This window comes from Malaya genurostris, chromosome 3 (assembly GCF_030247185.1).
Source record: "Malaya genurostris strain Urasoe2022 chromosome 3, Malgen_1.1, whole genome shotgun sequence".
NCBI lineage: Eukaryota > Metazoa > Arthropoda > Insecta > Diptera > Culicidae > Malaya > Malaya genurostris.
This window is the reverse complement of record NC_080572.1, coordinates 258868151-258880879: the sequence shown is the minus strand read 5'-3', so window position 1 is coordinate 258880879 and position 12729 is coordinate 258868151. Positions and strand designations below refer to the sequence as shown.

Sequence of the window (12729 nt, the reverse complement as noted above, 5' to 3'; positions counted from 1 at the left end):
AATGAACATATTTCAATTATGTCGGTTCCTAGTTCCCGTTTCTTAAATTGTCAAAAATAATTAACAAAAGCTACGAAAACGGAGCTGACTTCATTCCTGTTTTTATTCAAGATTCAATGAATTTCTTAGTAATATTTATGAAAATATGAGCAATATGAGGAAGGCATCACCTGTTCTGTTCTCATATAGAAAGGCTATGCAATGTGTGTGTGTGTGTGTGTGTGTGTGCTTTTTTTTTTTTTTTTTTTTTTTTGCAAGGTGAAATACCTACTTATGTACTTTCCCAGTTCACGCGCTCAGTAGTTGTCAAGCTACCGCTATTGTGAACCAGCGAGTGGGACTGGCTGAACCTTACCCACTAAAACACCTTGGACATCTTGCCTTGATCCCCCCGGAACTAAGCTAAGCTCAATACTTCGGGGGAGGCTGTGCTCATGCACTTCTTCGTTTGGGAGAAAATGAGCTCCTGAGTTTCTATCTTTATCCCTCTCGATCCACCTTTGGCGCCTCGACAGCCCAACGCCGCTACGTCGCGCCGCACTACTCAACTGATCCCCGACGATGGATCTAGCCTACACCGACTGAGAGTTTCCCCTTTTACGCCACGCGGGACACCCGAAGGAGTGCCGAGGTCTGCTCTGCGATTCCGGTTGGAGCATGGCGTCCGGTTCGCTGATGCCCCGACGACTCGAATCGGTGTTGTGGTGGCTACTCGACTAGTCCCCGCCGAAGGATCTAGCCTACCACGACAGAGAGTTCCCCGACGCTGGAAGTTCTCTCGAAACCGACGTTCCGAAACCGGTTTACGACGAGCCTACTCAACTAGCCCACGGTGGTAGGTCTAGCCTACCCGACGGAGAGTTTCCCGGCGAAGAAACATGTCCAGAAAACCGAGCCACATTCCACACGCTTCGTCCGTCTTCTTAGGGTGCCGAAAACAGTCCGGCATTTTTCGTCTTTGGACCTAGGTCATTTGACGCTGCTCTTCTCGCCAACTCCTCTGCAGTGTGGACATAATCTGAACAACTGTCCGGTTCACCGCGTTCCATTTTCCTTCGTCACTGCACATCCTTTGAACGATGTTCTCCACACTGACATCGGCGCCAACGATGGCAGTCATTTCGCTACGCGGTTGGATAAACCGTGGGCAGCTGAATATTACGTGCTCCGGCGTTTCTTCTGCTTCCTGGCACTCAACACACAACGGCGACCTTGCGTGGCCAAATCTGTGCAAATATTGCTTAAAACAGCCATGTCCAGACAGGAATTGCGTCAGTTGAAAGTTTACCTCGCCGTGCACTCGAGTTGTCCAAACCGACAGGTTAGGAATTAATCGATGCGTCCACCTTCCCTTCTCCGCGTTGTCCCACTGCTGTTGCCATTTAGTGAGCGTATTGGCTCTCTCTCTGCTCCGGGCTCTTCCTGTGCCTTGATCCCTGTAGCATAGGCTATCCTCTTCCAGTAGCAGACAGATGGGGATCATTCCGGCTATCACGTGCACAGCGTCTGACGATATTGTTCGGTACGAACTTGTCACGCGCATTGCCATCAGTCTGAAAGTGCGGTTCAACTGGGCTCGGTTCCTTGCTGTTGTCAATGCCATCGACCACGCTGGAGCTGCGTATCGTACGATCGATGATGACACGCTCGCCAGTAACCTCCTCTTGCTACTGACAATCGCGGAATTATTGGGCATAATCCGAGATAACGCCAATATCACCTTCATTGCCTTCTTGCATATGTAGTCAACGTGACTATTAAAGTTCAGTCGATCGTCCAGTATAGCGCCCAGATGCTTGACCTCACGCTTCGAATTGATGATGCACTCACCGACCGAGATGCTCGCATGTTGCACCGCCTTTCGGTTGCTGATGATGACCATTTCAGTCTTTTCATGTGCCAGCACAAGCTTCTTTTCCCGCATCCAATTCTCAACGACGTCTACTGCCTCCATGGCGAGAACCTCCACCTCTTCTCGAGGCTCGCCGATTACTAGGAGCGCCACATCATCCGCAAAGCCGACAATCCTAACTCCCCTGGGCAGATTTAGCTTCAGCACTTCGTCGTACATAATGTTCCACAACGTGGGACCCAGGATGGATCCCTGTGGAACGCCAGCCGTGACAGACATATTTACGTATCCGGCGTCTGTCTCGTATATCAGCGTCCGGTTCTGAAAATAACTTTTCAGAATCTGACATAGGTACTCTGGTATCCTCAACCTGTGCAGAGAGTCGGCTATTTCTACCCAGCTGGCACTGTTGAAACCGTTTTTCACGTCCAATGTGACCACCGCACAGTAGCGGTTTCCCCTTTTCTGCTGCTTCTGGGCCTTTTCCATGGTTTCCATGACCACTCGTATGGCTTCTACAGTGGACCTGCCTTTCCGGAATCCGAGCTGCATGTTCGACAGACCGTTCTCGCTCTCAGTGTACTTCGTGAGCCTGTTAAGGATCACTCTCTCCAGCAGTTTTCCGACTGTGTCCAACAAGCATATAGGCCTATATGCTGACGGATCGCCGGGTGGTTTGCCTGGCTTTGGTAGCAGCACCAGCTTCTGCCGCTTCCAGATGTCAGGGAAACTACCATCCTCCATGCATTTTTGGAATGTAGTCCTGAACATGTCTGGATTCTCCAGAATCGCAGCTTTAAGGGCCACATTTGGAACCCCGTCCGGGCCTGGAGCCTTCTTCACCGGTAAGGCTTTCGCTACAGCAAGCAGCTCCTCGTTTGATACTCGGATTTCGTCGCCGCGGACATCCTGTACGTCGTACAGTACTGGCGGCCATATCGTAGGCTCATGCTTCGGGAACAGGGTCTCGATTATAGTTTTCATCCTTTCCGGGCACCTATCCGGTGGAACTGCTGGACCTTTCATCTTTGCCATGGCCATCTTATAGGCATTACCCCACGGATTCTCGTTGGCGTTGTTGTTCAGCTCTTCTAAACACTCTTTCTTGCTGAGCCTGATTGCCTTGTTGAGTGCGGCTCTTGCTATTCTATAGGGCAACCTTCTTTCCTCCCTTTCGCCGCTGTTTCTGGCTCTCTGCATCCTTCTCCTGGCATGTAGACAACGTGCCCGCAGGTCAGCGATCGTCGAATTCCACCAGTACGCCGGACGTCGCCCATTTCTGGGTTTTCCCATTCTAGGCATGGTTGCATCACACGCACGTGATAGTGTTGCAGTCAGCTCTTCCGCGCTGAGGTTTATTGTGTTGCGCTCGAGCCTCAGTGCTTCCACAAATACGTCCTTGTTAAAGTTCGCTGTTTTCCACTTTCGCTCACCAAACTGCGTTCTGCTTGATTCCACCTGCGAGTCGCGTCCAACACAATACCGGATCGCTTGGTGATCGCTGTGGGTGTATTCTTCGCACACTCTCCAGTCCATGCTCCTTATCATTCCCGGGCTGCAGAAAGTGACATCTATGATGGACTCTCTACCATCCTTACGGTAGGTGGTAGTGGTACCGTCGTTGGCAAGATCTACGTTCAGCTTAGCTAGGGCCTCCAGAAGACTGCTTCCCCTTGAGTTCGTGAGGCGGCTGCCCCATTCGACCGCCCAGGCATTGAAGTCACCAGCTACTACTACTGGTCTTCGGTCGGTTAGCTCTTCCGTTAGTTTGTCCAACATCCGGTTGAACTGTTCGATCGTCCATCGTGGAGGTGCATAACAACTACATATGAAGACTCCGTTGATTTTGGCTATAACAAACCCTTCATCTGCGCAGTGCACCACTTCTTGAATGGGGTATTTTCCCACTGCCCATATCGCTGCTGTTTTGGCTCCGTCTGATGTCCAGTTTCCATCTCCGGGTGGAATTTGGTATGGCTCCGAAATTATCGCAACATCGCATCTATGTTCTGCAACAGATTGCCGCAGAAGATGTTGTGCCGTATCACAGTGGTTGAGGTTAATTTGCACTACCTCCACTGGGACTTCGTTGCACTCGCTCGTTTGAAGGCCGGGCATCTGCTACCGCCTGTAGGATGTTTGTTATCCCCCGTGGCAGCGCAAATTAGGCATTTCGGAGGCTTCGTGCAATCCTTTGCCTTGTGACCTTCCTCGCCACACCTTCTGCATAGTTTGGTCCTATCCGGCCCTTGACAGTTCCGTGCGAAGTGACCAAAACCCAGACACTTGAAGCACACGTCCGGTAGCTGGGAAACGCTCAGTGGACACACAGACCAACCCACACATATTTTCTCCACTTTCAACGCTTTATTAGCTGCATCTACTGGCAGCTTAATTAAGGCTACCTTGGTGCCGTCAGGTCCATTCCTGATACGGATGGTCATCTGGACCTCTCCTAGCTCGCATTGCTCCTTCAGGGCTAATTTTACCTCCTCCTCCGTAGTAATCTCGTCCAGATCTTTACACCGGAGAGTCGCTTCCGGGCACAAGGCTCTTACTTCCACCTTGTTTCCGAGGGCTTTCTCGGTAAGCTCCTTGTACGAGATGCTGCCTGCTTTGGGGTTTCTTTTCAGCTCGAGAAGCATCTCACCATTACGAGTGCGCCTGACCTTTTGCACGTCTTCCCCTAGCTCCTTAAGATCCGGGTTCATCCGCATAGCGCGTAGGACTTCGGCGTACGAGTCGTCGCTCGCTTTGACGATGAGAGCCTCGCTCTTATTTCTCGTCCTGACGACCTTACGTTTTTTGGGCGGGTTTTTTTTGCTCGCTTTCTCATTTTTTTTGCCGACGACCTGCCATTCAGTGCGGCTGTTTACCGCGTCGGTTGCTTCTGGTGGTAGTTTAGCTCCAGTGACACGGGCATCCTTGTGTCTCTTGGGACCACCTGGTCTAACATCTCCAGGCGATGCCCTTGGCCTCTTTGGTGTGAAGAAGGGCGTGGAACGTGCCATTTGAGCCAATTTGTTCTGAACTGTGTCGGCTTCTGCCCTTGGCATTTGCGCTGCGCGACGAGCCTCTAAAGCAGTTTTCGCCGCTAACAACTCCTTCTCCCCAGCTTCTGCTCTCTGCACTACGTTTTTCCACTCCTTTACAGCAGAACCAAGAGCGCCTTGGAGCTTAATCACCAACGCCTTGATGTCTTTGTGCACGTTACTTCTCTTATCCACATACTCGTGCAGCTCGTCCACCAACTTTTTCGCTGCCTCTACCCTCGGTGGTTGTGGTGGTTTCGTCCACGCGCTATACTGCTGCTGAGCCTGCTGCTCGTTCGTGTGCTGCTTTTGCACCTGCTGGGTTTGCGGCGGCGGTGTCCTCACCAAGCCACTCTTGACAAACGGATTTGTCACTTCTTTCTCAACTTCGATTTCGATTACTTCCATTCTTTAGGGTTCCCACTCCGGGCCGCTATCTCCACTCGTTGTAGTAGTCGCTTATGATCCCTAGGTTATCTTTGCGAGCAGGGAGGCCTAGCGAGGGTTGAACACGTACCTTCATAGGGTTCGTGTCCAGAGCCGGATCAGCGTAAGCCAGGAGTGCTCTCAACTGGGCCTACTACCCACCTTAATTGGTGCGAGTATTGAACGTACCCGGAGGCCTGTCAAGGTTTTAACGGGACGGAGGCAGACGTACTGTTGGCCCGCTCGCCGTTTCAAGTCGGTATCACCCTTCCTTACTCAGGGAACAGAACAGCACGAATGTCAGCCCATCATCGTCATCCGATCCGTTATCCGCATCATGTCCGTTGTTGTTCGCCGTGGCCAGTATATAATAATCAGGGTCTTACTGGTATCGAACCTGATGTGCCGGTTGGCACTCCTGCTGGGCTTGTGTGCTTTGAGCGGTACACAGTCGCTTTGCTAGGGCCTACTTGCGGACACATGCAGCTTTTTCTAGAAGTTCAACAGAGCCCACTGCCGAACCCCACCACATCCTAGGCAGGCCCCCTAACTCGCAGTGGCCATGGGGAGGGGTCGTTAAGCCCTTGGACTAGTCCCTGCTGCCCCGAGGTGTGTGTGTGTGTGTGTGTGTGTGTGTGTGTATGTGTGTGTGTGTGTATGTGTGTGTGTGTGCGTATGTGTGTGTATGTGTTTGTGTGTGTGTGTGTGTGTGTGTGTGTGTGTGTGTGTGTGTGTGTGTGTGTGTGTGTGTGTGTGTGTGTGTGTGTGTGTGTGTGTGTGTGTGTGTGTGTGTGTGTGTGTGTGTGTGTGTGAGAGAGAGAGAGATAAAGAGAGAGAGTCTCTCTGTGTGTGTTTTTGTGTGACAAACAATGTCACTCAATTTTCACAGTGATGGCTGAATCGATTTTCACAAACTTAGATTCAAATGAAAAGTGCTTTAATATGCTTTCATGCAATTTTCCTGAACTTCATTTGGGTCAAACTTCCGGTTCCGGAATGACAAGGAAATACGTGTTTCTCGGAAATTTCTGAGCCGATTTTCATAAACTAAGAAGCTAATAAAAGGTCTTGAAATTATTTAAAAACTCTTCGAAAAGTTTATCCAGATCCGACTTCCGGTTCCGGTATTACAGTGCGATTAGTGAAAATTTTCAATTTGATGAGTATTTTTTCACAAGCGATGGCGAAACGAGATGCACATTTTTGTAAAACTTTGTGCTAAATTCATCTAGTTGGCAGATCTTGTTAGTTAGCGAATATATAAAACTATTTTGAGACTACTAGTCCCCAGTTTCTGCTTCCGCACCGAAAAAAGTGAAGAAAATCTCCTTCGATTTCTTAGCAACGGTTAAACCGATTTTCACGAATCATGATTAAAATTAAAGCTCTTATTGTCTTTAAATATACTATGCAGTTTCATCCTGATCCGATTCAGAAGTTATAGGACGATGTGTGTCAAAACATTCAAATCGTCATGACGATGCATGACGTCATGACGTCAATGACGATGCAAAACTAGTACGCGGCGGTACGTGCGGCTTTGCTCGGTTCGCAGCGTGCTTTGTTCAATTTCGAATAGTGTGCATGGTTGCCACATTAAAATTTATATTTTACAGTTGAAAAAATGTAAGCGATGCAAAAATAGGATAAAATTCTTCTAGATTTGGCTCAAAACTGATTCAATTTGTAGGCTCTATTAGTTACATACTAAACGAACCGACTTTGTCTATACTGGTTCCAAGTAATGGAAATAGTGGTTAAAAACTCTAGAACGAGCTCCATTCAATTTTCTCAGAGATGATTTGATCGATTCCCACAACCTTAGGCTCAAGTAAAAGTTCCTATAGTCTCATAGGTTGCTGTTTAATTTCATCCAGGTCCGACTTTCGGTTCCAAAAGGGCGAAGTGTGTTCAATTATTTAGTGCGACGATGCAAAATAAAGTAAAATTCTTATTAACTTGACATAATTGTTTACAAATTAAAAAGGTTATGTTTTTACAGAAAGAAAGTTTCTTATTTTATTCAAGATAGAAAAAAAATTTCCTGGCAGAATCTTCCAGTGAAATTTTTGGAAATATAAGTAATATGAAAAAGGCATCATTACACCACTACATGGATTAAGACAGTTCGTCGTAGTTACTGGCCGGACTAACCGATTTCATTTATATCGGTTTCTAGCTCCCAGTTCCGCAAGTGTCAAAAATACGAAAACGGAGCTGACTTTATTTATGTTTTTATTCAAGATTCAATTATTTTTTTAGGCATCGTTTAGAAATATTTATGAAAATATGAGTAATATGAGAAAGGCATCATTACACCACTAGGTGGATTAAAATTGTTTTTTTTTAACTAATATCAACTATTATGAGCGTTTAGGATTTTCGTTTTTTTCATTTTTCTTTAGTACAGTGAAAATGATTCTTGCCGTTTCGAATGAGTTGAATAATTTCTTTTATTTCTGCCTCATTTCACCAACAACGCGTGAAATTGCATCTTGCAAGTATTCCAGCTTAGGTAAAATAAGAAAGTTTCTTTCCTCAGAGCAAAAATATTCCTATACATGTTGTATTTGAATGCAATATATTTTCATGAAAATAAAATAAAATATTGGAATTACCTCTTTGCGTCCATACTTCAAAACATATGGGAATAGTTTCAATAACTCCTGTTTTCATTTGCTTATTGATGTAATGAAGCACTACTCTTGTCACTCTTAGGTTCTTATCAATTAGGTTTTTCCCTATATAACAATTTGGCCCAGGAAAAAAAGTTCGACGTAATGAAAGAATTCTAATTTGGTTATATACAACGTATTTCAGACATTCGCCTACACAGGCGTTTTCTTGCTCGATTAATCGAATATGATATTCTGTGACACTCGGTCTTTAGAACCTAAATTGTCAATTGTCAATAACCAAGTTTGCTATCTTTATATAAAGAAGGCAACCATGTTTCTAAGCTGATTGAAAAAATCTGTGTCGGCATGAATGAAAATTCACAAGAGCAACATTTCAATTAGTTGGCAAACCAATCTGCTCCGAAATCGGTTTAGCATACCTACATTTCTTTGAACGCGATGACATCGTATTGATCTTCGAATTAGCCAAATTGTGAACTCTGCTCTATTCCAAACCATATCCAACGAACTCCAGTTCCAGAGTGAATCACAGATCAAACACTCTGTGCTTGGTTTGCATTCTTGATGCAGAAACTTAATCGTTTGTGCTTTTTCTTCCTCGGTTCCAGGTTCGACTGCGGTTCCGGCACGGGACGGGTCCGTTCGGAGGAAACGATTGTCCTGAATCAGTGGAACACCATCACCATCTATCGGCACCGGTGGGACGCCTGGCTGGTACTGAACCAAGGAAATCGAGTGCAGGGACGTTCGAAGGTAAGCAATAATGGGATAAGCTTGACGGTTACGGTTGTTATTGATGCATACATTCAAGAGTAGATTGTACGGGTTTCGTATATGGCATCGTGATTAAGTTGCCACCGAGTGCTGGAGAACCAAACAAATAACCATGTACAGTAGAACTCAATTCCCGGTTCGTCTCTGTACTTGCAAAAGCAAATCGCAACAAATTGCTCTACTCTATCGCCTTATGCATTGAGAGCGAATGAATTCAGACGTACTGCTAATGAGCAAGTAAAGTATTATAGGAGGGTTCACATATTGTATGCCAAAGAGGATGTGACATTTTTTTCACCTAGTTATTCAAATGGAAGACTATAATATTGATACAACAATTCTGCAGAGGCTCGTAAACATAAACAGTATTCAATTCCGCCAAAAAAACCGTCCATACACGAATCAGTTCTGTTCTGGGTGTATACAAATACGTGAATATACGCAGGAATTGTGTGACATTAAGCACTTCACTGAGAACAATTCAAATACAAGTTCTTAGCAGCGCATGATGCCGGCTAATGTTGCCTTCAAATTCCAACCAAATCTTTGTCCTAGAATATTGCCTGAATACGAGAGGACCGTCTCTAGTACCGACTTCTAAAGCCTGAGTGATGTTGATGGTGTTTGTGTACATTCAGACTTCTCCCGTTGTTCTGGAACTGGGTGATTGTGAATGGTTGGGTTTATCGGAAACCGTCGTCGTCTTCGCAGTCTGAGTTTAAAACCCTCGTCAGTTGCATTCACCGATCGAGTACGGATGTTCATAAGTGTCTGGTCCGCTGGAAGGATAATTTTGTGGAATCCAAGCGAACGAATTGTGTAGAGTAATCCTTGTCAAGTGAAACACATTCAATTCGATGTGGCTTAACGGTACTTTTTATTTTTGCTCTTTTATTTCAACATAGTATCGTGATGAGTTCATGTATAGGACAGTTGTGTGTGTGAATTTTTTACATATGTGTAAATGAATTTTCTTTTGATCTCGTGTGACAGATTCATGGAACAATGTATGGATTTGTTTATTACCTTTTTGCTTGTAACTGAGTAGTTCATTATCCAGTTTTTTTTTTCATATTTGCTATATACGATTTACAAATAATGGGGAATTATGAAGATTACTTTAATCGGTTGTGTCGAATTCGATTGAAATCTTCTCGGAACTGCCAATTTTAACAACCGCACTCTTCTCAATTAATTCTTTCACCAGAACTTCAACAGGAGGAGAGTCGGAGTAGTCATCATCCTCCTGTGAGCTGGGAGAAACATTTCTTTTTATTCCGTGTCCTATTTTTTTTCTCTGTAAACGATTGGGAGAAGTCGCTCGGCAATGGTGGTTATCGTGCTGTTAAATCTAAATTAAAATGGTCAAATGGTTTCCAGATCCATTTCCTAAGCAGTTCACATGTCTAATAATTGACTAAATTGGCAGCAAACAAGTATATCATCACGGTAAGTGTGAAATCCGTCATTTCAACGCAAAATATCAGCATCTCTATTTAACTAAACTAGGAATGAAGCATGTCAGTTACCTCGAGCATCAGTACTAAGTTTTCTAATATTGAAAATTTTGAAATGGTTTCAAAATATTCATTTTTACGAGCAACATTGTTACATTAATCATTTGGGTATCGTTTTGTGTTAAAGGACACATTACTGTTTTTAATTGGTTTCGCCTTCGACTCAACAGTGCATTTGCAGGTTATGTTGGACTGCATTGTTACATTGTGTTCGAGCAATATTGACACTGGTTTATTTAGTCATTTGCGTACAGAGTATTATTTTTGAAATAAAAAGCAATGCTGATATCGATATTAATAATTAACGGGAATACTTGTGAGAGATAGAAAATGGAAAATGTGTTCAAGATATTCTCGAGATACTAGTTCTAGTAAATTCTGAAATTAACAGATGAAAAGGTAGCAAAATAAGGATTGACTTTTTACGATTTGGATGAAATTTAGTGATCGTTACTAAATCTCCCGAAAAGACTTATTGTTAATGTCGTTTATTTATACCCGGCATTTACTTTCTTGGGCGTTCGCCAATTTTCACGGATAGAGAATATTTTAAAATCTCTGTGAAAATTAAATAAGTTGTACAATATCCATAGGGATCTCTTGAAATACTTATTGAACTTTGGAGAATAGTTTCGAACGTATTTTCATGAATTTGAAAATCAACCAAATCATTCAGCTTGAAAAAAAAATGCATCTCTATCTCTTTTGCATTATTCACATTTTGAACCAGTTATGGAAATCCATATAACATATGATATAAATTTGAATAGTGCCTTTTCATAAACAAAGAAGCTACGGGTTGTGAAATTTGAAAGCATTTTTAAAACTTCAAGTTCTCAATGTCAATGTCAAGCATCATAATTTGATTTAAAAAATTAAAAAGTAATCTTTTTGCTCGAAATGACCGAATGAAACCGTTCCCGAGATATTTGGACATGGGATCCAAAGCACTAAGATTGCAGTTGAGCTGCGTTATTTGAGCAATTTATAGGAAATTATAAACTTCATTGAGTATAGCTGTTTTGTGTGTGTGTGTGCATACTTTTTATAGCACAACAATTCAACAAAAACCTCAACTCCACAAATTTTATATCTTAATAATTCGGAACGGCACTTTTAGGGGAAATCAAGTTCATTGCTCTTCAAAGCATATTTTGGTGTTTGGCACTTTTCATAAACTGTTCATTGAACTGTTGCAGCTGTAGTTTCTCTATTTAAAAAAAAATGCATTAACAAGGTAGTGTTAAATTTTTGTTTTCACCAGTTCAAAATTTTAACATTTCAAATAAATAAAAAAAAAACGAATTTTAAATTTAAATTGATTTCCTTCAACTTTTTCTTGAAAACCATTTTTGCCTCTCTCGACAGAAAGGCTATGCCAATCACTGAAAATCAACTTTTGAACGGAGGCTGGAAAGGTCGAGTGTCATATACCATTCGATTCAGCTCGTCGAGATCACAAAATATTTGTGTGTGCATGTGTGTATGTGACAAAAACTATCACTCAAGTTTCTCAGAGATGGCTGAACCGATTTTTACAAATTTAGATTCCAACAAAAAGTCTTGTGGTCCCATAGCTTGTTACTGAATTTAATCTTTTCCGACTTCCTTTTTCGGAGTTATAAGAAAAATGTACAAATCTATGAGAAAATGCGCACTCAATTTATTCGAAAATTTCATAAACCTACTTTGGGGCTACTTTTCCCCGGTTTCCGCTTCCGAAAAGCTCCAAGAAAGAAACTCGCAACGATTTGTATCAGCAACGGATTAACCGATTTTCACAATTCATGATTCGAATGAAAGCTCTCAGTATAAATAAACGATATAATAATAATAATAATAATAATAATAATAATAATAATAATAATAATAATAATAATAATAATAATAATAATAATAATAATAATAATAATAATAATAATAATAATAATAATAATAATAATAATAATAATAATAATAATAATAATAATAATAATAATAATAATAATAATAATAATAATAATAATAATAATAATAATAATAATAACAATAATAATAATAATTAAGCTCCCATTGTCTTAAGAGATACTGTTCGATTTCATTCAGAGTGTCAAAACTTCCAATCCATTATACAAATTGACGATGCAAAAAAGCTACTTGCTGGTACGAAAGAAGAAAACACCACCCCATTTGCAAACGAAGCACATAACGTGCTTTGTTCATTTTCGTATAGTGTGTAGGGTTGCCACATTCAAATCAATATTTTTCAGTAGAAAAATCTGTTAATATGCATCGAAATTTTGTATTGAAAATCTGTATATGAAAATTATAGGAAATCAAAGCGCAACGGAATGAAAAAGTCATTAAATCGAATTTAAAAACGACAGCTACTTTTTGTTTAGAGGTACCGTTAATTGTAATTTAATCGGCAATCATATTTTTAACTTACATTATGACCAAGGACGAAGAATTACGCTAAAATAATTTCAAAAAAGGTAATAAAGGTAAAC

At 42.4% G+C, this 12729-nt stretch overlaps 1 protein-coding gene across 3 annotated transcripts in view; it reads left to right on the top strand.

Annotated features, from left to right (window-relative positions):
* LOC131436607 (uncharacterized) overlaps positions 1-12729 on the top strand; it is a 593756-nt gene that overhangs the window by 469782 nt on the left and 111245 nt on the right. For all 3 annotated transcript variants that reach the window (XM_058605425.1, XM_058605424.1, XM_058605423.1), the window contains one exon: positions 8558-8702. In XM_058605425.1, the coding sequence (XP_058461408.1) occupies positions 8558-8702 (145 nt within the window). The remainder of the gene's footprint in view (positions 1-8557; positions 8703-12729) is intronic.